The sequence below is a fragment of the Microtus oregoni genome, unplaced genomic scaffold (genome assembly GCF_018167655.1).
Source record: "Microtus oregoni isolate MIOR12 unplaced genomic scaffold, Mior012 000036F_ref0000092, whole genome shotgun sequence".
Taxonomy (NCBI): domain Eukaryota; kingdom Metazoa; phylum Chordata; class Mammalia; order Rodentia; family Cricetidae; genus Microtus; species Microtus oregoni.
In genome coordinates, this window is record NW_024543095.1 from 27,314,403 (window position 1) to 27,332,295 (window position 17,893).

At 47.1% G+C, this 17,893-nt stretch overlaps 1 protein-coding gene across 1 annotated transcript in view; it reads left to right on the plus strand.

Annotated features, from left to right (window-relative positions):
* The first annotated feature begins 2,015 nt into the window (after positions 1-2,015).
* Positions 2,016-17,893, plus strand: part of LOC121432890 — a 41,023-nt gene continuing 25,145 nt past the window's right edge. Inside the window, exon 1 of the mRNA XM_041631060.1 lies at positions 2,016-2,746. Coding sequence (XP_041486994.1) covers positions 2,016-2,746 — 731 coding nt within the window. The remainder of the gene's footprint in view (positions 2,747-17,893) is intronic.

The window sequence follows — 17,893 nt, forward strand, 5'->3', positions numbered from 1 at the left end:
TCCAGACGACGGGACGATGGGGACGAGACATGTCCCGACGACAGGACTACCGGTACCGGTCCAGTCCCGACCACTGGACGACGGGAACTTGTCTACTTCCGACGACGAGACGACGGGGACCATTCCCGTTCCGACGACGGTGAGAAGGGGACCGGTTCCGTTACGACGAGACGACAGGGATCATTCCCGTTCCGACCATTCCGGATCCCATGTCTGCGGAGAGTCTGCAGCAGACCGAGCGGCGGCCGTGGCCGGAGCCGACGACGTGTGCGAGTGTGCAGCCCACAACGGCTCCGGGTCGGGAACCGACGACGGTTTCCAGTACGGACCCGAGGACGGAGGTCCAGTCTGCAGACGACGTCATGTCCGAATCCGGAATGCATTACTTGCCCAATATTCTGCATTTCGTGTGGCTGCTGCTTGCCTGTGTTCCACAGCAGAGCGCCTTAGAGAGCTCCAGGAGACTTTCAGCGTTTGAAAGTGAGTTCCGTGACAAGATGATTCTTGCCTAAACCTCTTCAGTCGTCGCAGCCGGTTCGGTCTTCAGTGCAGCCGGTTTCTTCCAAAAATAAACACGTCAATGTGCTTTCGGTGGTCCGTGTCAATTCTTAATTACTTAATACATAAACGTAATTTACTTGGTTGTACCCGCGCCGGTTTTCAAAGGTACTGACCTGACGACACCCCGAAGTCGACGTTTCTAGGATTCCTGGACATGCTGGTATGGGGACCACGTGGTCAATCCTCAGGCCCTTGGGTGAACGGGGTGGGTAGGCGCCGCTGGGATCTGGGGACAGGGGCCATGAGGAAGTGCTAGCCAATCAATAGCAGAAAGACTATTGATGCCAGTCCTCAGCTATGCCTCCAAGCTGCAGGCCAGTCAAATCTTTGCAGCTAGGGTCACTGTGAGGCAGGCACTGGACCAAGTGCCACTTCCCTGTGCCCTATCGTGCAGTTTTCCCTAAGGACCCGCGGCACGTCCACCGCGGGACGACCGTTTTTCCTCACCGGAGTCAAAGGAGAAGACCCAGGCAGAAACAGAAACGCTACTGACACCAAACGCAGCTCAGCATGCCAGCTGAACCGCCAGCCGCTGGCGTCGCTGTGGCGCCCGAACTCAGCGTGTTCGTCCGGACGGCCGGAAAACGCTAAAGGGTTTGGTCCGGACCTCGGGACGACTCGGCAGGTCCACCGCGGACAACGCGGCGGGTCTACCGTGGGATACCGTGTGACCATGCGGCGGGTCCACCGCGGGACGATGTTGACTGGTCCCGTCCGGAACGCGGGAAGACGCAGCGGGTCCACCGCGGGACAACGCTGCAGGTCCACCGCGGGACTACGCGGACGGTTCGGGTATGGACCAGCGGACAACGGTGACGGGTCCCTTCCGGACCTCGGGACGACGCGGCGGGTTCACCGCGGGACGACGCCGATGCGTCCCGTCCGGACCGCCGGACGACTCGGCAGGTCCACCGCGGGACAACTCGGCGGGTCTACCGTGGGAAACCGTGGGATCATGCGGCGGGTCCACCGCTGGACAACGGTGACGGGTCCCGTCCGGACGCCCCGACGACGCGGTAAATTCACCGCGGGACGATGCGGCGGGTCCACCACGGGACGACGCGGATGGTTCCCGTCCGGACCGCCAGACGACTCGGCAGGTCCACCGCGGGACAACGCGGCGGGTCTACCGTGGAAAACCGTGGGACCATGCGGCGAGTCCACCGTGGGATGACGTTGACGGGTCCCGTCCGGACCGCGGGAGGACGCGTTGGGTCCACCGCGGGACGATGCGGTCGGGTCCAGTCTAGACGGCTGAACAACGGTGACCGATCACGTCCGGAATTCGGGACGACGCGGCGGTATCGCCGCGGAACGACGCTAACGAGTCCCATCTGGACCGAAGGGCGACGCGGCGGGTCCACCGCGGGACGACCTTTTCTCACTCTCACCGGAGACAAAGGAGAAGACCCAGGCAGAAACAGAAACGCTACTGACGCCAAACGCAGTTGAGCATGCCGGCTGCACCGCCGGCCGCTGGCGTCGCTGTGGCGCCGGAACTCAGCGTGTCCCGTCAGGACCGCCGAAAAACGATAAAGGGTCCGATCCGGACCTTGGGACGACGAGGCGGTTCCACCGCAGGACGACGCGGACGGGTCCCGTCCGGACGCCCGGACGATGCGGTAGGTCCATCGCGGGACCATGTGGCGGGTCCACCGCGGGACACGGTGACGGGTCCCCTGCGGACCGGGGGGATGAGGCGGCGTGTTCACCGCGAGACCGTGCGGCGGGTCCACCGCGAGACTGTGCGGCGGGTGCACCGCCGGGCGACGTGGATGGGTCCCGTCCGGACCGCCGGACGACTCGGCATGTCCACCGCGGGACAACGCGGCGGGTCTACCGTGGGAAACCGTGGGACCATGCGGCGAGTCCACCGCTGGACAACGGTGACGGGTCCCGTCGGGACGCCCGGACGATGCGGCGGGTCCACCGCGGGACGACCGTTTCTCACTCTCACCGGAGTCAAAGGAGAAGACCCAGGCAGAAGCAGAAACGCTACTGACGCCAAACGCAGTTCAGCATGCCGGCTGCACCGCCGGCCGCTGGCGTCGCTGTTTTGCCAGAACTCAGCGTCAAGGCGATTCCGGGGCATGGAGCTAGCATTAAGGGGTTCCCCGACCACTGTGTCGCTGTCCGCGAGTGCGCGGATTCGTGCGCGGAGCCGAATTCCCATCGGACGTCGGCTCGCCGGAGCTGCAATCCGACGGTGATTTTCAAAGGGCGTTCGTGATTTTCTGCCACTGTCCTTTCGTTTAGAGACCTGAATCAAACTCTGTATGTAAGGCTGCTGCGGGGTTTGATCCGCACGACCAAACCGACGACGTGGACTGGTGCGAGTCTGCAGCTGACGATTGACGCCAGCGAGCAGCCGAGTACCGGTCTGGGGTGTGGTGGAGGGTGGGAGCATATGGTGGGTACGGGTCCGCAGCAGATGACCGACGGGACGGGTGCGGAGCCGGCGATCGGGACGACGGGGGCGAGTCTGCGCCGGATACTGTACGTCTAGAGGCCGCGGTTTCTTTTCTGAAATTTCGCCATTTTCTGACCCCGCCTCCCTTCATGACTACAAATACCCAGGCCTGGAGGAGCCTGTAGCAGGATATGCTTCCTGCGCCAGTGCAGGCACTGCTGTCCTCCCCGCCCAAGTGCTGCCCAAGCGATGGAGACAATGGAGCAGAGGTTCCCTTGCAGACCACCAAGGAGGAGAGTGCGGATCCGACGACAGGGGCGAAAGGGCTTCCATAGAACTGTTGGAATCTGCTGCTTACTAAGGGGGCGTGCCCGGATCCGACCAAGGGTTTGAGTCCAGATCTGACGCAAAACCGCAACAGGTGAATGGGGTGAGTGTGCAGCCAAGGACAGGTGTGTGTTCCGAACCCAGAAAGGGTTCTGGTCCAGAGCTGACAATGTTTATGGGTCCAGAGCAGAGGGCAGAGATGATTGTGGAGCCTATGATGGAGGCGAGGTTGGAGCCCAGGAACGGGGGACCCGTCTGCGTCAGATACCATATATCAAGACGTCATGGTTTTTTTTTTTTTGTTTTTTTTTTGTTTGTTTGTTTGTTTTCGAGACAGGGTTTCTCTGTGGCTTTGGAGCCTGTCCTGGAACTAGCTCTGTAGACCAGGCTGGTCTCGAACTCACAGAGATCCACCTGAAGACATCATGGTTAAGGTGAATTTGGCAGGCAATGGATAGAGCTAGAAAACATCATTTTGAATGAGGTAACCCAGACCTAGAAAGATAATCATCACATGTACTCACTCATAAGTGGTTGTAAAACATAAAGCAAAGGAAACCAGCCCACAAATCACAACCCTAGGGAATCTAGACAACAATGAGGGCACTCTGAGAGGCTTACATAACTATAATCTACATGGCAAGTAGAAAAAGACAAGATCACCTGGGTAAGTTGGGAGCATGGGGACCTTGCCAGAGGTGTGAAGCAGAGGAGAAGAGGTAGGGAGGGGCGCAGAGAAAAATATAGAAATCAATAAAAATCAATAAAATATTAAAAAATGAAAAATAAACTTTTGGGAAATGACACAATGATATTCAACAAATGGTTCTTAACAATTGAATAGCCACAAGCAGAATGCACCTAGCTCTCACTCTGTATGACCCTATAGGGGCACCATTCAACACAGATCAATTCTTCCTATGGAAGTCAAAACTCTAAAGGTGGCAGATGAAAAAGTACCCCAAACTCGCAGGATCCCTCATGGGCAAGCACTTGCTGAGCAGGACTTCAGCACTAAGACATAGTGCTACCAACTGCAAGAGGGACATCATGAAACTGAAATTCTCAGGTCCAGCAAAGGCAGTGGTCTAATGTCCACCGAACAGAAGAAACTCTTTGATAACTTTTCATCTGGTATTGTATTAGTGTCTACAATCCACAAAGCACTCAGCCTTTAAAAAATCTTTTTAAAGAAACTCTTTGTCTCACTTACGTTTGATTTCTATGTGTATTAGTGTTTTGCCTGAATGCTTGTCTGTGTGTGGGTGTCAGATGCCCTGGAATTGGATTTACACAGTAGTGAGCTGACAAGTGTGTGCTGGGAATTTAACCTGGGTCCTCTGGACAGGCAGCTGGTGCTCTCCAGGATGCAGAAGTCACTTATCAAGGAAGAGAACATGGGATGACCCAAACAACAAAAGGTCCAGCAAAGTGATCATGTCATTGGCAGAGGCAGCAGCACAACTGTTATGTTCACCGTTGCTAGCCAGCTGAGAGAGGCGCTAATACCACTGAGATCCATGTTATCCCAGTCAGAGCGGCAGTGGTGGTCATCAAGAGAGCAAAGGAGAACTAATGCTGGGGAGAAGGGAAGGGGGTATCCAGGCCAGCAGGATGGAAAAGATGGTCCCTGATAAGCCTAGGGGAGAGCAATGGAAGAGCAAGAGACAGGAGAAGTGATGGCAGGACACTATTTCTGATCAAACCGCCCTTTATTATTTCCTCAGAAGCTGTTATACAGCAAATGGGCAAGGGGGAGGGGAGATGTGTCAACTCTGTTGGAATTCAGGCATGGAGACATCCCACGTGGAGATATCCCATGGTTTAGGCTGCTCTGCCAGTTGCTTCAAGGAAAAATACAAGAGACAGAAAGAAGACACCCTCCTCTTTTCCATGTGTGAGTTTTTCCGAGGATGGAGAGTCAGAACAAGAAGTTTCAGGCATTGTAGAGACACAAATTCTCTCTGTGGCAAAGTGGGTTGACAATCAAAGAAAGCAATTATGTCTCCAAACCCCAACACTCAAGGTTAGGTCTGAGTTCCTTGGCCATGTAGCTTACAGAAAGAATCACAGGATCTGATAAGCACACTGAGAAAATAAAGTTGCCAAAGGAAATTTAAATGAAATAATTGTGTATAAATAAGAAAGAAAACTAGATGGTTAGCTAGACCACTTGTTTACGGTTTGGTAGAGTGGCAATAGGACAGGAATCTGCTACACTGGAGCCACAGAAAGCTCCCTGCCAGTCAAAAGACCTGGCTGAAAGGTGCTTGACTTGCTTAAAATTTGTCAATGGTTAATAGAAGAATCATTGCTTTGGGGTGAAGTTGATATTACACGTGTTAATTAATGCAAATTAATACTAAGAAAAATGTTTAACCACTTTTGAGCTCTTGAAAAAAATATATAACTTATGATCATACTGTGAGTTTTTCTTGTGTAAAAATACTGTTTTAGGGGGCTGAGAGATGGCTCAGAGATTAAGAGCACTGACTGTTCTTCCAGAGGTCTTGAGTTCAATTCCCAGCAAGGACATGGTGGTTCACAAACATCTATAATGAGATCTGGTGCCCTCTTCTGGCCTCCAGGGGTACCTGCAGGCAGAATCTGTATACATAATTAATAAAATAAATCTTTTTTAATTTAAGGATACTGTTTTAGGAAAATATGAGTTGTGGTTGTGAAGTTATCTTTCTTTGGTTAGAAACTATTGTCCAGAGTGGTATAAAGGGGATAAAAGAACAATCAAGAGACAATTAAAAAAAAGAGAAAAAGGGCTGGAGAGATGGCTCAGTGGTTCAGAGCACCGCCTGCTCTTCCAAAGGTCCTGGGTTCAATTCCCAGCAACCACATGGTGGCTCACATCCATCTGTAAAGAGGTCTGGCGCCCTCTTCTGGCCTGCAGGCATACACACAGACAGAATATTGTATACATAATAAATAAATAAAATAAATATTAAAAAAGGAGAAAAATAACCTGAATTCAACTTTGCTTCCTGAGAGAAGTCTCCTGGGTGTGTTTAGAGGCTGACCCCACCTCTCTTGTCCAGTGTCTCTGGCCTGCTGATGCTGGACTTCAGCTGTTCCCTTTGCTGGGCGTTTTATAGTCTGAAATGGTTCTGTGTTATCTTCTTTAACAAATGAATTCTGGGGCTTGTAGAGATGGCTCAGTGGGTGAGAGCACCAGCAGCCTTTACAGGGGACCTAGGTTCAATTCCTAGAACACACATGGCAGCTTCCTTCTGTCTGTAACTCCATGTCCAGGACTTCTGACGTCCACCTACAGACCAGCATTCACACAAAACACCAACACACATAGAAATTAGAACTAGTAAAGAGAAAGAGTTTCTTACAAAATATTTTTTAAAATCTGAGTCCTTGGTGTGTTGTAGACACTAATCCTCTGCCAGATGAAAGTCATCAGAGAGTTTTCCCATTGTGTGGGCATTTGACCATTTCCTATACTGGACCTGAGGTTCTCAGCTTCATGACGTCCCTCTTGCCATCGGTAGCACTATTTCTTCAGTGCTAAAGCCCTGCTCAGCAAGTGCTAGCCCATGAGGGATCCTGCACTTTGGGTTATTTTATCTGCCACCTATAGAGTTTTGGAGTTCATGGGAAGGATGGGTGTGTGTGAACTGGTGTCCCCCAGGGAAACACTGAGAGGGATCTACTTGCTTCCTACTTGTGGTATTCACTTTCCAGAGACCATTTGTTGAAGGTTTTGTCATTTCTCAAAAGCTAGTTTTTGCTGTTCAGTGGCAATGCATGACTTTAATCCCAGAGGCAAAGGCAGGTGAATCTCTGAGGTCAAGGTCGGCTTCTTTCAGGGTAGTTGATGCTACCCCGAGAAAACTTGTCCTGGAAATAAAATTCTATTTTTTGTATGATTGTGAAAATCAAGTCCAGTTTTGACAAGTGCGTGTTTATGGAACTTTAGGTCTAGCCAAGTGTCCGGTTGTCAGTGAAGTGTGTGCTGTTTGTACTACTATAGCTCTATAAAGCCCCAGAGACCAGATGTGGAGACACATTCCGCATTGTTCTCTCTGTGTGTGTGTGCATGTGTGCATGTGTGTGTTTAGTGACAGCGTGGTTATCCTGGGTCTTTTGGAATTCTACATGAAATGCAGTATTTATGAAAAATCCCAGAGTAAGTCTGGGAGGCCAGTGCTGGCCTGGTACTTTCTGTGATGAAGTGAAAGGCCTGGAATTTGCCATCATAAAACTTTGAAACATCTAGGAGGAGCATGAAAGGCAGCTGTAATGACTTTGGAGTTTGACAGCTGGGTCTCTGTCCTTGTGCCTCTTTGATCAAAGGAGCAGAGCCATAACTCAGCTCCCTAGCACAAACACAGCTCACAGTAGCCGGAGGCAACAACTGCAATGCCCTGAATCCCCAGCCACACAGTTTCTGTTTCAGTTTTTCTAGATTACAGAGTTTAGGAGTTGGGCACGGGTGGCACAGGCCTCTAATCCCACTACTCGGGAGGCAGAGGCAGGCAGATATCTGTGAGTTCGAGGCCAGCCTCTTCCAGGACAGGCTCCAAAGCTACAGAGAAACCCTGTCTCGAAAAACCCAAACGAACAAACAAACAATCAAAAAAGTTTAGGACAGCTGTGCTTCCTTCCTTAGGAGCCCAGGTGTGATGAGGCATAACTTGCTGTGCGGAGGCTCTGCCCTTAACAATCTACTAAATAAATGAAGTACTAGCTAAGTATTTGTTGCAAACCCCCCTCCTGGACTCAAGAAAGCTCAGAGAAAGTGGTTTCAGTTTTATCAGTGCTACAAACAGGAAGCAAACACGCCCTAGGAAGAGGAGTGACTCACTCAGTAAGCAGTTGAGCAAACAAACTGAAGTCAGGCCAGGGCTGAGGACAGGAAGAAGAGAGGTGGGGCTACAGTGGATTGTCTCAGGGTGGACAGGCCTGGCAGCTTAGCCCCTGGAGGGGAGGGGGTGCTGCCTGGAGAATCAGTCCTTGCTCAGACCAGCAGAGAAAAGGATATCCTAACTGGGTCCTCAGCAGCTTGTCTGCCAAGGCCAGCGCCCTGCTGAAAACACACTGAGAAATCTAGAAAGCATGACCCCTCGCACCCAAAAAAAAAAACGCTTTCCTCCAGCAAGGGAAAGTGCACCCACTAGTCTAAATGAAAACTGAAACAAATCTCAGGCACAGCCCAAGAGCCAACTGTGGCCATTTTCAGAGAGAAATGGGCCCAATCTGGAGGTTGCCAGCCTTTCCTTGCTGGCAAGGCTTCTACTACCCATCTACCAAAAATCTGGCATCTTTATCACGCGGGAGCCAGGAGTTTTTGTTCTCCAGCCTGGATGAATGTGGCTTCCAGACAGGAGCCATCCTTCGGGGCGAATATAGAAATGGGATAGTGCGAACAATAGAAATCTAGGGAGCAAAATCCTTATGATTTGTCTGTTTGAATCAGGTCTTTTTTGTTTGATTGTTTGTTTTTCATGATAGGGTTTCTCTGTGTAATAGTCCTGACTGTCAGGGAACAATTCTTGTAGACCAGGCTGGTCTTGAACTCACAGACATCGGCCTGCCTCTGCCTCTGGAATGCTGGGATTAAAAGTGTGTGCCACAGCAGGCTCATGGGAATCAGTCTTCTTTTTTTTTTTTTTCACTTTTTATTTTTTTTTATTTTTTAAATTTATTTATTTATTAAGGATTTCTGCCTCGTCCCCACAACCGCTTCCCATTTCCCTCCCCCTCCCCCGATCAAGTCCTCCCCCCTCATCTGCTCGAAGAGCAATCAGGGTTCCCTGACCTGTGGGAAGCCCAAGGACTGCCCACCTCTAACCAGGTCTCCTAAGGTGAGCATTCAAACTGCCTAGGCTCCCACAGGGCCAGTACGTGCAGTAGGATCAAAAACCTACTGCAATTGTTCTTGAATTCTCAGTATTCCTCATTGTCCGCAGAGACAGAGACCCACACGGGAGCACCGGACAGAAATCTCAAGGTCCAAATCAGGAGCAGAAGGAGACGGAGCACGAGCAAGGAACTCAGGACCACGAGGGGTGCACCCACACACTAAGACAATGGGGATGTTCTATTGGGATCTCACCAAGGCCAGCTGGCCTAGGTCTGAAAAAGCATGGGATAAATCCGGACTAGCTGAACATAGCGGACAATGAGGAATACTGGGAATCAGTCTTCTTATGACTCAGCAATCACACTCAAGGCTGCATCCCGACCTGGAAGCCTCTGTTCCTGCAGGCCAGGCTATGCCAGTCCTTTCCTCTTCTTCACCAAGCTGGGTTGTTCAACATCCAGCAGGAATTTGGCAGTAACTGGAAAAACTTACTAAGCTTTCAAAAGGAAAAAGCAGCACAGACTGAGTTTAAAAGGCAGCAGAATCTCATCTTTGGGAGGCCCACTTCCTGATTCAGGGCCTGATCCTGGCAGAAACTAAGTAATCCTTGTGATGTAGACCTTGAAATGCGGGTACCAGGTAAGTGTTGGACGACACACCCAACGCCTGAGTTTTAAAATTTTATAAATTTTTCTGTGACATAGTTCATTTTTTGGTTGTGCCCTTATGTGTTTTTCCTCTTTGGGAAAGTCCTTTATCTTGGGACAGATTTCCAGTAAAAATGATTAGTTTTCATCTTAAAGTGATTTTGAAGCTCCTTTTTAAAAATATATATGTTTTGTAATGATGACTTCTGGCATCTGCATGGATGGTTTTGCCCCATTTTATTCTTTCCAGTTTTACAAACTTTAGAGAGCATTACCTTTTGGTTAATTAAGATCGCTCTATTTCAGTGAAAGTACAGGACGCTGATTTAAGGTGTAGTGCGTGAGGCCTTAGAAACTGCTTTTCTTCAAATCATGGACACCACATTTAAAAGAGCTACTCGCATGACATCAAGTTTTTATTAGAATAATGGCCTTCATTAAACGACAGACTTTCTAGGAAGAGGACAGCACCTCATTTAAAGGATGAACATTTATTCAAAGGGTGACTTTTGAACAAGCTTTCTTTCAAGACTGCCCAGCATTTATGTAAAGAACTGGCTTTAGTTAAACACTGAATTTAAAAAGAATTTGGTTCTGTCTGTCGGTCTGTCTGCCTGTCTGTCTGTCTATCACCTATCATTTATCTACTTCTTTTCAGACAGTGTCTCTCTAAAGAGCCATGGCTGTCCTGGAACTAGCTGTGTAGAACAGGGTGGCCTTGAACTGCCAGAGATCATCCCGCCTCTGCTTCCAGGCTGTTTGGATTAAAAGTGTGTGCTATCAAGCTTGGCTCAAATATATTGACGTTTAAAACTTTTGTATCTTTTTGAAATTAGAATTTAGTACTTTAATTACTGTCTTTCTCTCCATCCCTCTCTATTTATCCCAATGATAACGCCCTTTTTCTTTGTTTGTTACAAATATATGTGTGTTATTGTGTGTGCATACATGTGTGTTTATGTGTGTATTCCTAAACACAGACATTAAAACTGATTAGTCTGTATAATGCCACTTGTATGTATATGTGTTCAAGGCTGAGCATTTGGCATTGGATAGCCAATCTGGGGCTCTTTGCTGGGGAAGAGTATTTTTCATGCTCTGAACGTTCCTTGTTTTGTTCTATGTTGTTGGGATTTGTTTCCACGCATGCTTGTTTGCTGCTGTTTGTTTATTGAGGCAGGGTTTCTCTGTGTAGCCTTGGCTGTCTTGAAACTCATTTTGTAGACCAGGCTGGTCTCTAATTTAAGAAATTAGCCTGCCTCTGCCTCCTGAGTGCTGGGATTAAAGGTGTGTGCCACCACTGCCAGGCTACTATCAGGGTTCCTTTCTTACCTCTTTTTTTTTTTTTTTTTTTTTTTTTTTTTTTGTCTAAAGCTCAGGCCTCATGAGCTTCCTACTTCCAGGTCAGCAAATCTATCCTTGTTCTCCTTATAAAGAGGCAGCCAGGCCCAGAGGACACTGCACCCCTGGAGCAAAAGGAGGATTTGGATGGGAAGGATCTACTTTAGTATAGGGCTTGGGATTTTGGAAATGAATGACTCTTCATCCAAAAACTCACTTTTTATGAAACAGATCAAGGTTTTGTTTTGTTTTGTTTTTTTTTTTTTTTTTGTGGTTTTTCGAGACAGGGTTTCTCTGTGGTTTTGGAGCCTGTCCTGGAACTAGCTCTTGTAGACCAGGCTGGTCTCGAACTCACAGAGATCCGCCTACCTCTGCCTCCCGAGTGCTGGGATTAAAGGCGTGCGCCACCACCGCCCGGCTCAAGTTTTTCTTTAAAGGTTTTTTTTTTTTTTTGAAGGATTGACTCTCCATTAAATTGATATTTTATTGAAATGATAATCTTTTTGTACACGTTGAAAAATTCATTTAAGGATTGGCTTAATAGTAACTTCACAAAGCAATGTTTGACAACCATACTAATTAAGGCAATTAAAAGCATTAAGTCCTTTTTATTGATGACTAAATAAACAGGAATCTTGTTCCTCTGAAATATCTCTTGGAATCCAAGTTACGCGTACAGAGTTTTTAATGGGAAAAACCTCAGAAACAATATTTAATTAACATCAACATTCAATAATGATCAAGGTAATATTAAAATGCTCACTCCAGACATGTTATGTCAGTTACTTTCTTGTCCATAGTTTTGTGATATTTTGGTTTACTTTAATTGTTTTGGTGAATACATGTGGACCATAGTCACAGCCATGGAAATCTCAAATGTGTGGGCATTGAAGGGTGGCATAGAGAGGGCTGAGAACTGTCTGTGTAAAATCAACATGGAGTCAGGACAGGGTGGTGTTACCCTCAATGTTTTAGACACTTTAAAATTGACTTTTAGTGATAATGATTGACAGGTTAGATATTTATTTCTTGACAGGATTGTTCTGTGTAGCACTAGCTGTCCTGGAATTTGGTCTAGACATCAGACTTGGACTCACAGAGATCCTCCTGCCTCTTCCTCCTGAGTGCTGGGACCAAAATCATGGGGCATTACTGCATAGCTAGGTTAGGAATTTATTTAAAAGACTGACTTTTCATTTGAAAGGTTGATTTCATGAAAAAGTCAGCCTTCATGAGAAGGATGAGTTTCTCACTGAGATCCCTAAGGCCAAGGAAGAACAGGGTAAGTTTTCACTGTGTTGATTCAAGTCCTGTCCTTTGGACTTGAGTTCCCATCCACAAACCAGCACTTCAGAACCCAGAGAGTAGTCATTGTCTTCAGTGTGTGCCTGTCTCAGTTTTTCAGATCTGCACAGTGTTCCAGTAACATCCCCAGGGGAAGGCAAATGCCTTGAGGCAAGATCCTGTAACCTGGAGCAGGGACAAGCATCTCTTGAGAATGGAACTCTCCACCCAAACAAAGGAGGCTTCCTGAGGCCACACTTGCAGATGCAAAACTAGGCTAGAGATGACCACTGGGTCTGGAGTGCTCTAGAGGCTACAGAGAACTCTCTGGACACAATAACATCCTAGCTTGCTCCCTGGTAAGCCCTGCTAACCTGACCATGTCCTACTTTCAAATCCTAACTTTCAAATACATTTTGGTAAAGCTCTGTAATATCCTTTTCTGTTTCTCTTTTAAAACAATCCTTTATTTTAGGATGTAATTTAGACTGCAGACATTTGGTTTTCATCTAAAACTACTTTTAACCATCTTCATCCAAAGTAATTTTATTCAAATACAGAAAGTATGTCCTGGAACTTGCTAGTAGATCAGGCTGGCCTCTGCACTCAGAGTGCTGAGACCAAAGGCCATGTGCCAACAAACTTACTAAGACAGACATGCTTTTATTCTAAATCCAGTTTTATTTTGTCCTTTATAGAAAATGTTAAAGGCATATATCTGAAATAATCAGGCAACAAATAGTCTTGAGGTTTGTTGAATACAGTCAACCCCCAAAAAGCCCCAACTTGGGTTTCCAAATGACTCTAAAGTTACCTGCTGAACATGCTGTAGGATGTTAGTTACCACTGTGTCTATTGCCATTACCATAATGAAGAGGAAATTTAACTTATAGATTTATATGTATTTAATCAACATTTATTTTCATATCCTACATCTCATAGTTTTGATTTTTAAAATTCATATATGTTATTTGTATGCTGAGACTCTTCTTTGATGAGTTCCAGGAGATCAGACACCCTCTTTTAGGATTTGCAGGCACCAGGCACACATGTGGTACACAGAAACACATGTATGCAAAACATTAGTACACATCAAACAAGCAACTAAATTAAAATACTCTTGGAGGGTCTGGAGTGAGATAGCTTAGAGGTTTCAGTATATGTCGCTTTTGCAGAGGGTCCAGGGTTAGTTCCCAGCACCCACATTTTCCTGCGAATCTGAAATACTCTTCTGGCCTGTGTGGGCACCGGGCACACACAATGTGCACAGATATCCATGCGGGAAAAACACTCCTACATATAAACTGAAAGAAAATAGGTCTCTTTAAAATACTTCCTTAAGTTACAAAGAAAGAAAAGAAACAAGCCAGGAGGTGGTTGAAGGAGCACACCTTTTATCCCAGCACTCAGAGAGAGAAACCCTGTGTTCAATTCGAAACAAACAAACAAAAAGGAAAAGAAATGAAACATATTGTTATTTGTTATTATTCTAATGAAATGACGTTAATATCCTTTGGGTATACTCAGTAAAGGCAATGATTTCTTACCAGAGATAATTTAAAAAGAAAATAATATTTAAGTATCAGGAAACAATCTGTTTTAAAAAGAATAGGTTGAGGGCTGGAGAGATGGCTCAGTGGTTAAGAGCATTGCTTGCTCTTCCAAAGGTGCTGAGTTCAATTCCCGGCAACCACATGGTGGCTCACAGCCATCTGTAATGAGGTCTGGTGCCCTGTTCTGGCCTGCAGATATTCATACAGACAGAAAATTGTATACATAATAAATAAATATTTAAAAAAATAAAAAATAAAAAGAATAGGTTGAGGGATGAAGAGATGGCTTTAGTGGTTAAGAGCATTGCCTGCTCTTCCATAGGTCCTGAGTTCAATTCCCGGCAACCATATGTTGGCTCACAACCATCTGTAATTAGATCTGGTGCCCTCTTCAGCCTTGCAGACATACACTCAGACAGAATACTGTATACATAATACATAAATAAACAAATATTAAAAAGAATAGGCTGAGATTCACCTGCTTCTGCCTCTCAATTGCTGAGACTTAAGGCCATTGCCAACACCATTTGGCAAAATAAGTTTTTTACAAAAATAAGCAAACAGTACATTTTGAATCTTGAGTGCCCGCGCCACAGCGACCTCGGCGGCTGGCGGTGTTCTGGAAGCGACTGTACTGCGTCTGGCAGGCGGAGCTGCGTTTGGCGTCAGAATCGTTTCTGCTTCCGGCCCGTGTCTTCTTCATTGGCTCCAGTGAGCGTGAGAAACGGTCAGGCAGGCGTGGACTGGCGTCTTGCCCGCAGGAGGGCACTCGTAGGAACCTTAGCCTCGCCGTGACCGGTGAAAGGAGATAGATGGCCGGCCGGCCGTCGGAGATTCGCCACTCTCGAGTCCTGACCCGTGATGTCCCTGAAAACCATTGAGCCGGCGCGATGGAGATTAGGTTGTGGGAAAAAACAACAAATTTGTCCATTTCAATTAGGCTCAGGTGGGATGTCTTGGGACACTTGCCCGACCAAAACGTATCTTTGCCGACGGCAGTCGGTACTGAATCTGCTACCGAAAGAAATCGGGTGAATTTTCAGCGTTGATATAAAAGCCAAGTGTAGAGAACTCGAAAACGAAACGAAATCGCAGCGTCCTAATCGCATCTGGTGCACACTCAAACCCGGGCGTCAGCCGTTTCTAGCAGCGTTTTGCTCAAGTCCTCGGGACCGTGGTGGAATCCCGCGGAAGAGCCACTTTGTAGAGCCTGATTCCTGCCCAAAACGAAAGGACCAAAGCAGAAAATCACGGATGCGGTTAGAAATTGCAGTCGGATTGCAGCTCGGGCCTGCTGACAGCCCTTCAGAAGTTGGCTCGGGTGACGAATCCCGTACACGCGTGGAGTGTGGATAATCGGCGGGGAAAACTGCTAGCCCTGGTGTTGTGCATGGAGAATCTCTGCTAGGCTGAGTGCTGGCGCCACAGGGATCTCAGAGGTGAAGAAGTGTCTGGTCTGTAGCCGGCAAGCTGAGAAGCTGAGTTGTAGACTGTATAGGAAGGGTTATTTATTTATTTATTTATTTATTTATGACTTCTGGTTGGGACTTCTTCATTTACCCAGGGGCAAGTGAGAAGCAGTCAGGGCGGCCTGGTTGCTTGTCTTTCCCAAGGCAAGAGAGCACTCAGCAGTGCCATGACCAGGAAAAAAGAGAAAGGGGCCACAGTAGACAGCCCAGTGCTGGAGTCGTAGTGCTTTGGAGTCGACAGTGCTTTTTAGTCAGGGCAACACAAAAAATGCTGTTGCAGTGGGGATTTGGTCGGGCAAACACCGATGTTATCATCTTCCAGGGGCGGTGTCAGATGTCTTGGACACTTCCCTGGCCAAAACGTGCCTTTGCCAATGGCAGTAGACACTGAGTCTGCTGAGGAAAGAAATCCCACGAATTTTCAGCGTTTATGAACGACAGCGAGCTGAGACTAGAGGAACCCCAAAACGAACGGAACCGCGGCGTCCTGACTGCATCTGAGCTATAGATCAAGCATTTATAATTAATATAAGCCTCTGAGTGGTAATTTGGGAACAGCTATCAGGACAGGGAGTAAGCTGTGAGGACAAAAGGCGACCTTTATACATATCTGTGAGTATCTGGCTACCCACTGGGCTACATAATGATGAAACCTTGTTGTAAATAAGAAAACATACAAAACTGCCTGCATTTTTAAAACTTTTTTGTTTAAGACTTATTTATTGGTTATATACAGCATGTTTTCCTGCACACCAAAGAGGGCATCAGATCTCATTACAGATGGTTGTGAGCCACCATGTGGTTGCCAGGAATTGAACTCAGGACCTCTGGAAAAGCAGTCAGTGCTCTTAACCTCTGAGGCATCTCTCTAGCCCAAACTGCCTGCATTTTAATGGTATAATAGAATATAACAGGATTCAAAGGCTATTGTAGGTATAACCATGTTTTATTAATTGAATAAAACATGTTAATAAATGCATGTCAATAAAAAGTTTAATTTATAACTTTGTAGGGAAGGAAGGACAGGTAAAACTCTGGCCAAGTTCTTTGACTGGTTTAAGAATTTATGAGGCTTGGAGAGAGATGGTTCAACAGTCAAGAGTCCTGGTTGCTCTGTCAGAGGACCTCGAGTCCACTCCCAATATCAGTATGTTATCTTCTAGTGATATTTGATTTGTGTTTTACTAAATAAAGCTTGTTTTAAATAAATAAAGCTGTGTGATTGCTGACGCAACAGTGACCCCTGCTGAAAATTTCAGGTGGTTTTGTTTTGTTTCAGCAAAGTCACCTTTATAGAGGTTGTCCTGTATTTGCAGACTCACAGTGACATCTGGATATCATCAGTATGCTCAACAGATAGCTTTAGGATGTGTCTTAGTTTTCTATTACTGTGAAAAGATGCCATTGCCTAGATAACGTACAAAAGAAAACATTTAATTGGAGGCTTTTCTACAGTTTCAGAGAGTGCATGACCATAAAGATGGGGAGGGGAGGGCAAGCAGGCATGCATGACACTCTAGCTGACAGGTTAGATCTGGTCTGACACACACACACACACACACAGAGAGAGAGAGAGAGAGAGAGAGAGAGAGAGAGAGAGAGAGAGAGACAGAGATACAGAGAGAAACAGAGACAGGGAGAAACAGAAACAGAGAAACCGAGACACACACACACACACACACACACACACACACACAGACAGAGGGAGAGACAGAGATACAGAGAAAAACAGAGACAGGGAGAAACAGACACACACACACACACACAGAAACAGACAGAGAGTGACAGAGAAACTGGACTTGTGTGGGATTTCTGAAACTCCAAAGCCCACCTGCAGTGACACACCTCCTCCAACAAGCAAGCCATCCCAATCCTCCCTAAGATCTAAATAAAAGTTTCAAACGTATAACTTCCTTAAGATTCACTTCTGTGGATTGTTAAAAGACTGACAGATGGGGTTGGAGAGATGGTCAGTGGTTAAGAGCCCTGACTGCTCTTCCAGAGGACATGTGGTTTTTGCTTAGTTGTTTGAGAGAGAATCTTGCCTCTCAACTCATTGAGATTTGCCTTCCTTTGCTTTGAAGTGTTGGCATTAATGACATGTACCACCCCACCTTGCTGAATAAGAGAACACTTTTAAGTTGGGAGAGTAGGCCCCAGCCCCTGGCATCTATCCCAGCCCCCAGGCCTGAGAGTTATATTGGTCTGAACTCCAAATCCCAGCAAGCCATGTTCTGACCCCTCCCTGGGGGCGGCGGTCAGAACCACTCCCACAGAGTATTTAAATGAACTCCCCAAAGAGGAACACTGGTCTCTGTTCCTTACTCCTGGTCGCACTGCACTTGGAGCTTCTGGTTTCCCCTCCGGGCCACCTTTTTGGGTCTTGGTTACCCCACTCAGGATGGTGATTTCTATTTTGGTCCATTTTATGCAATTCAAGATGTCATTTATTTATTTATTTATTTATTATTATT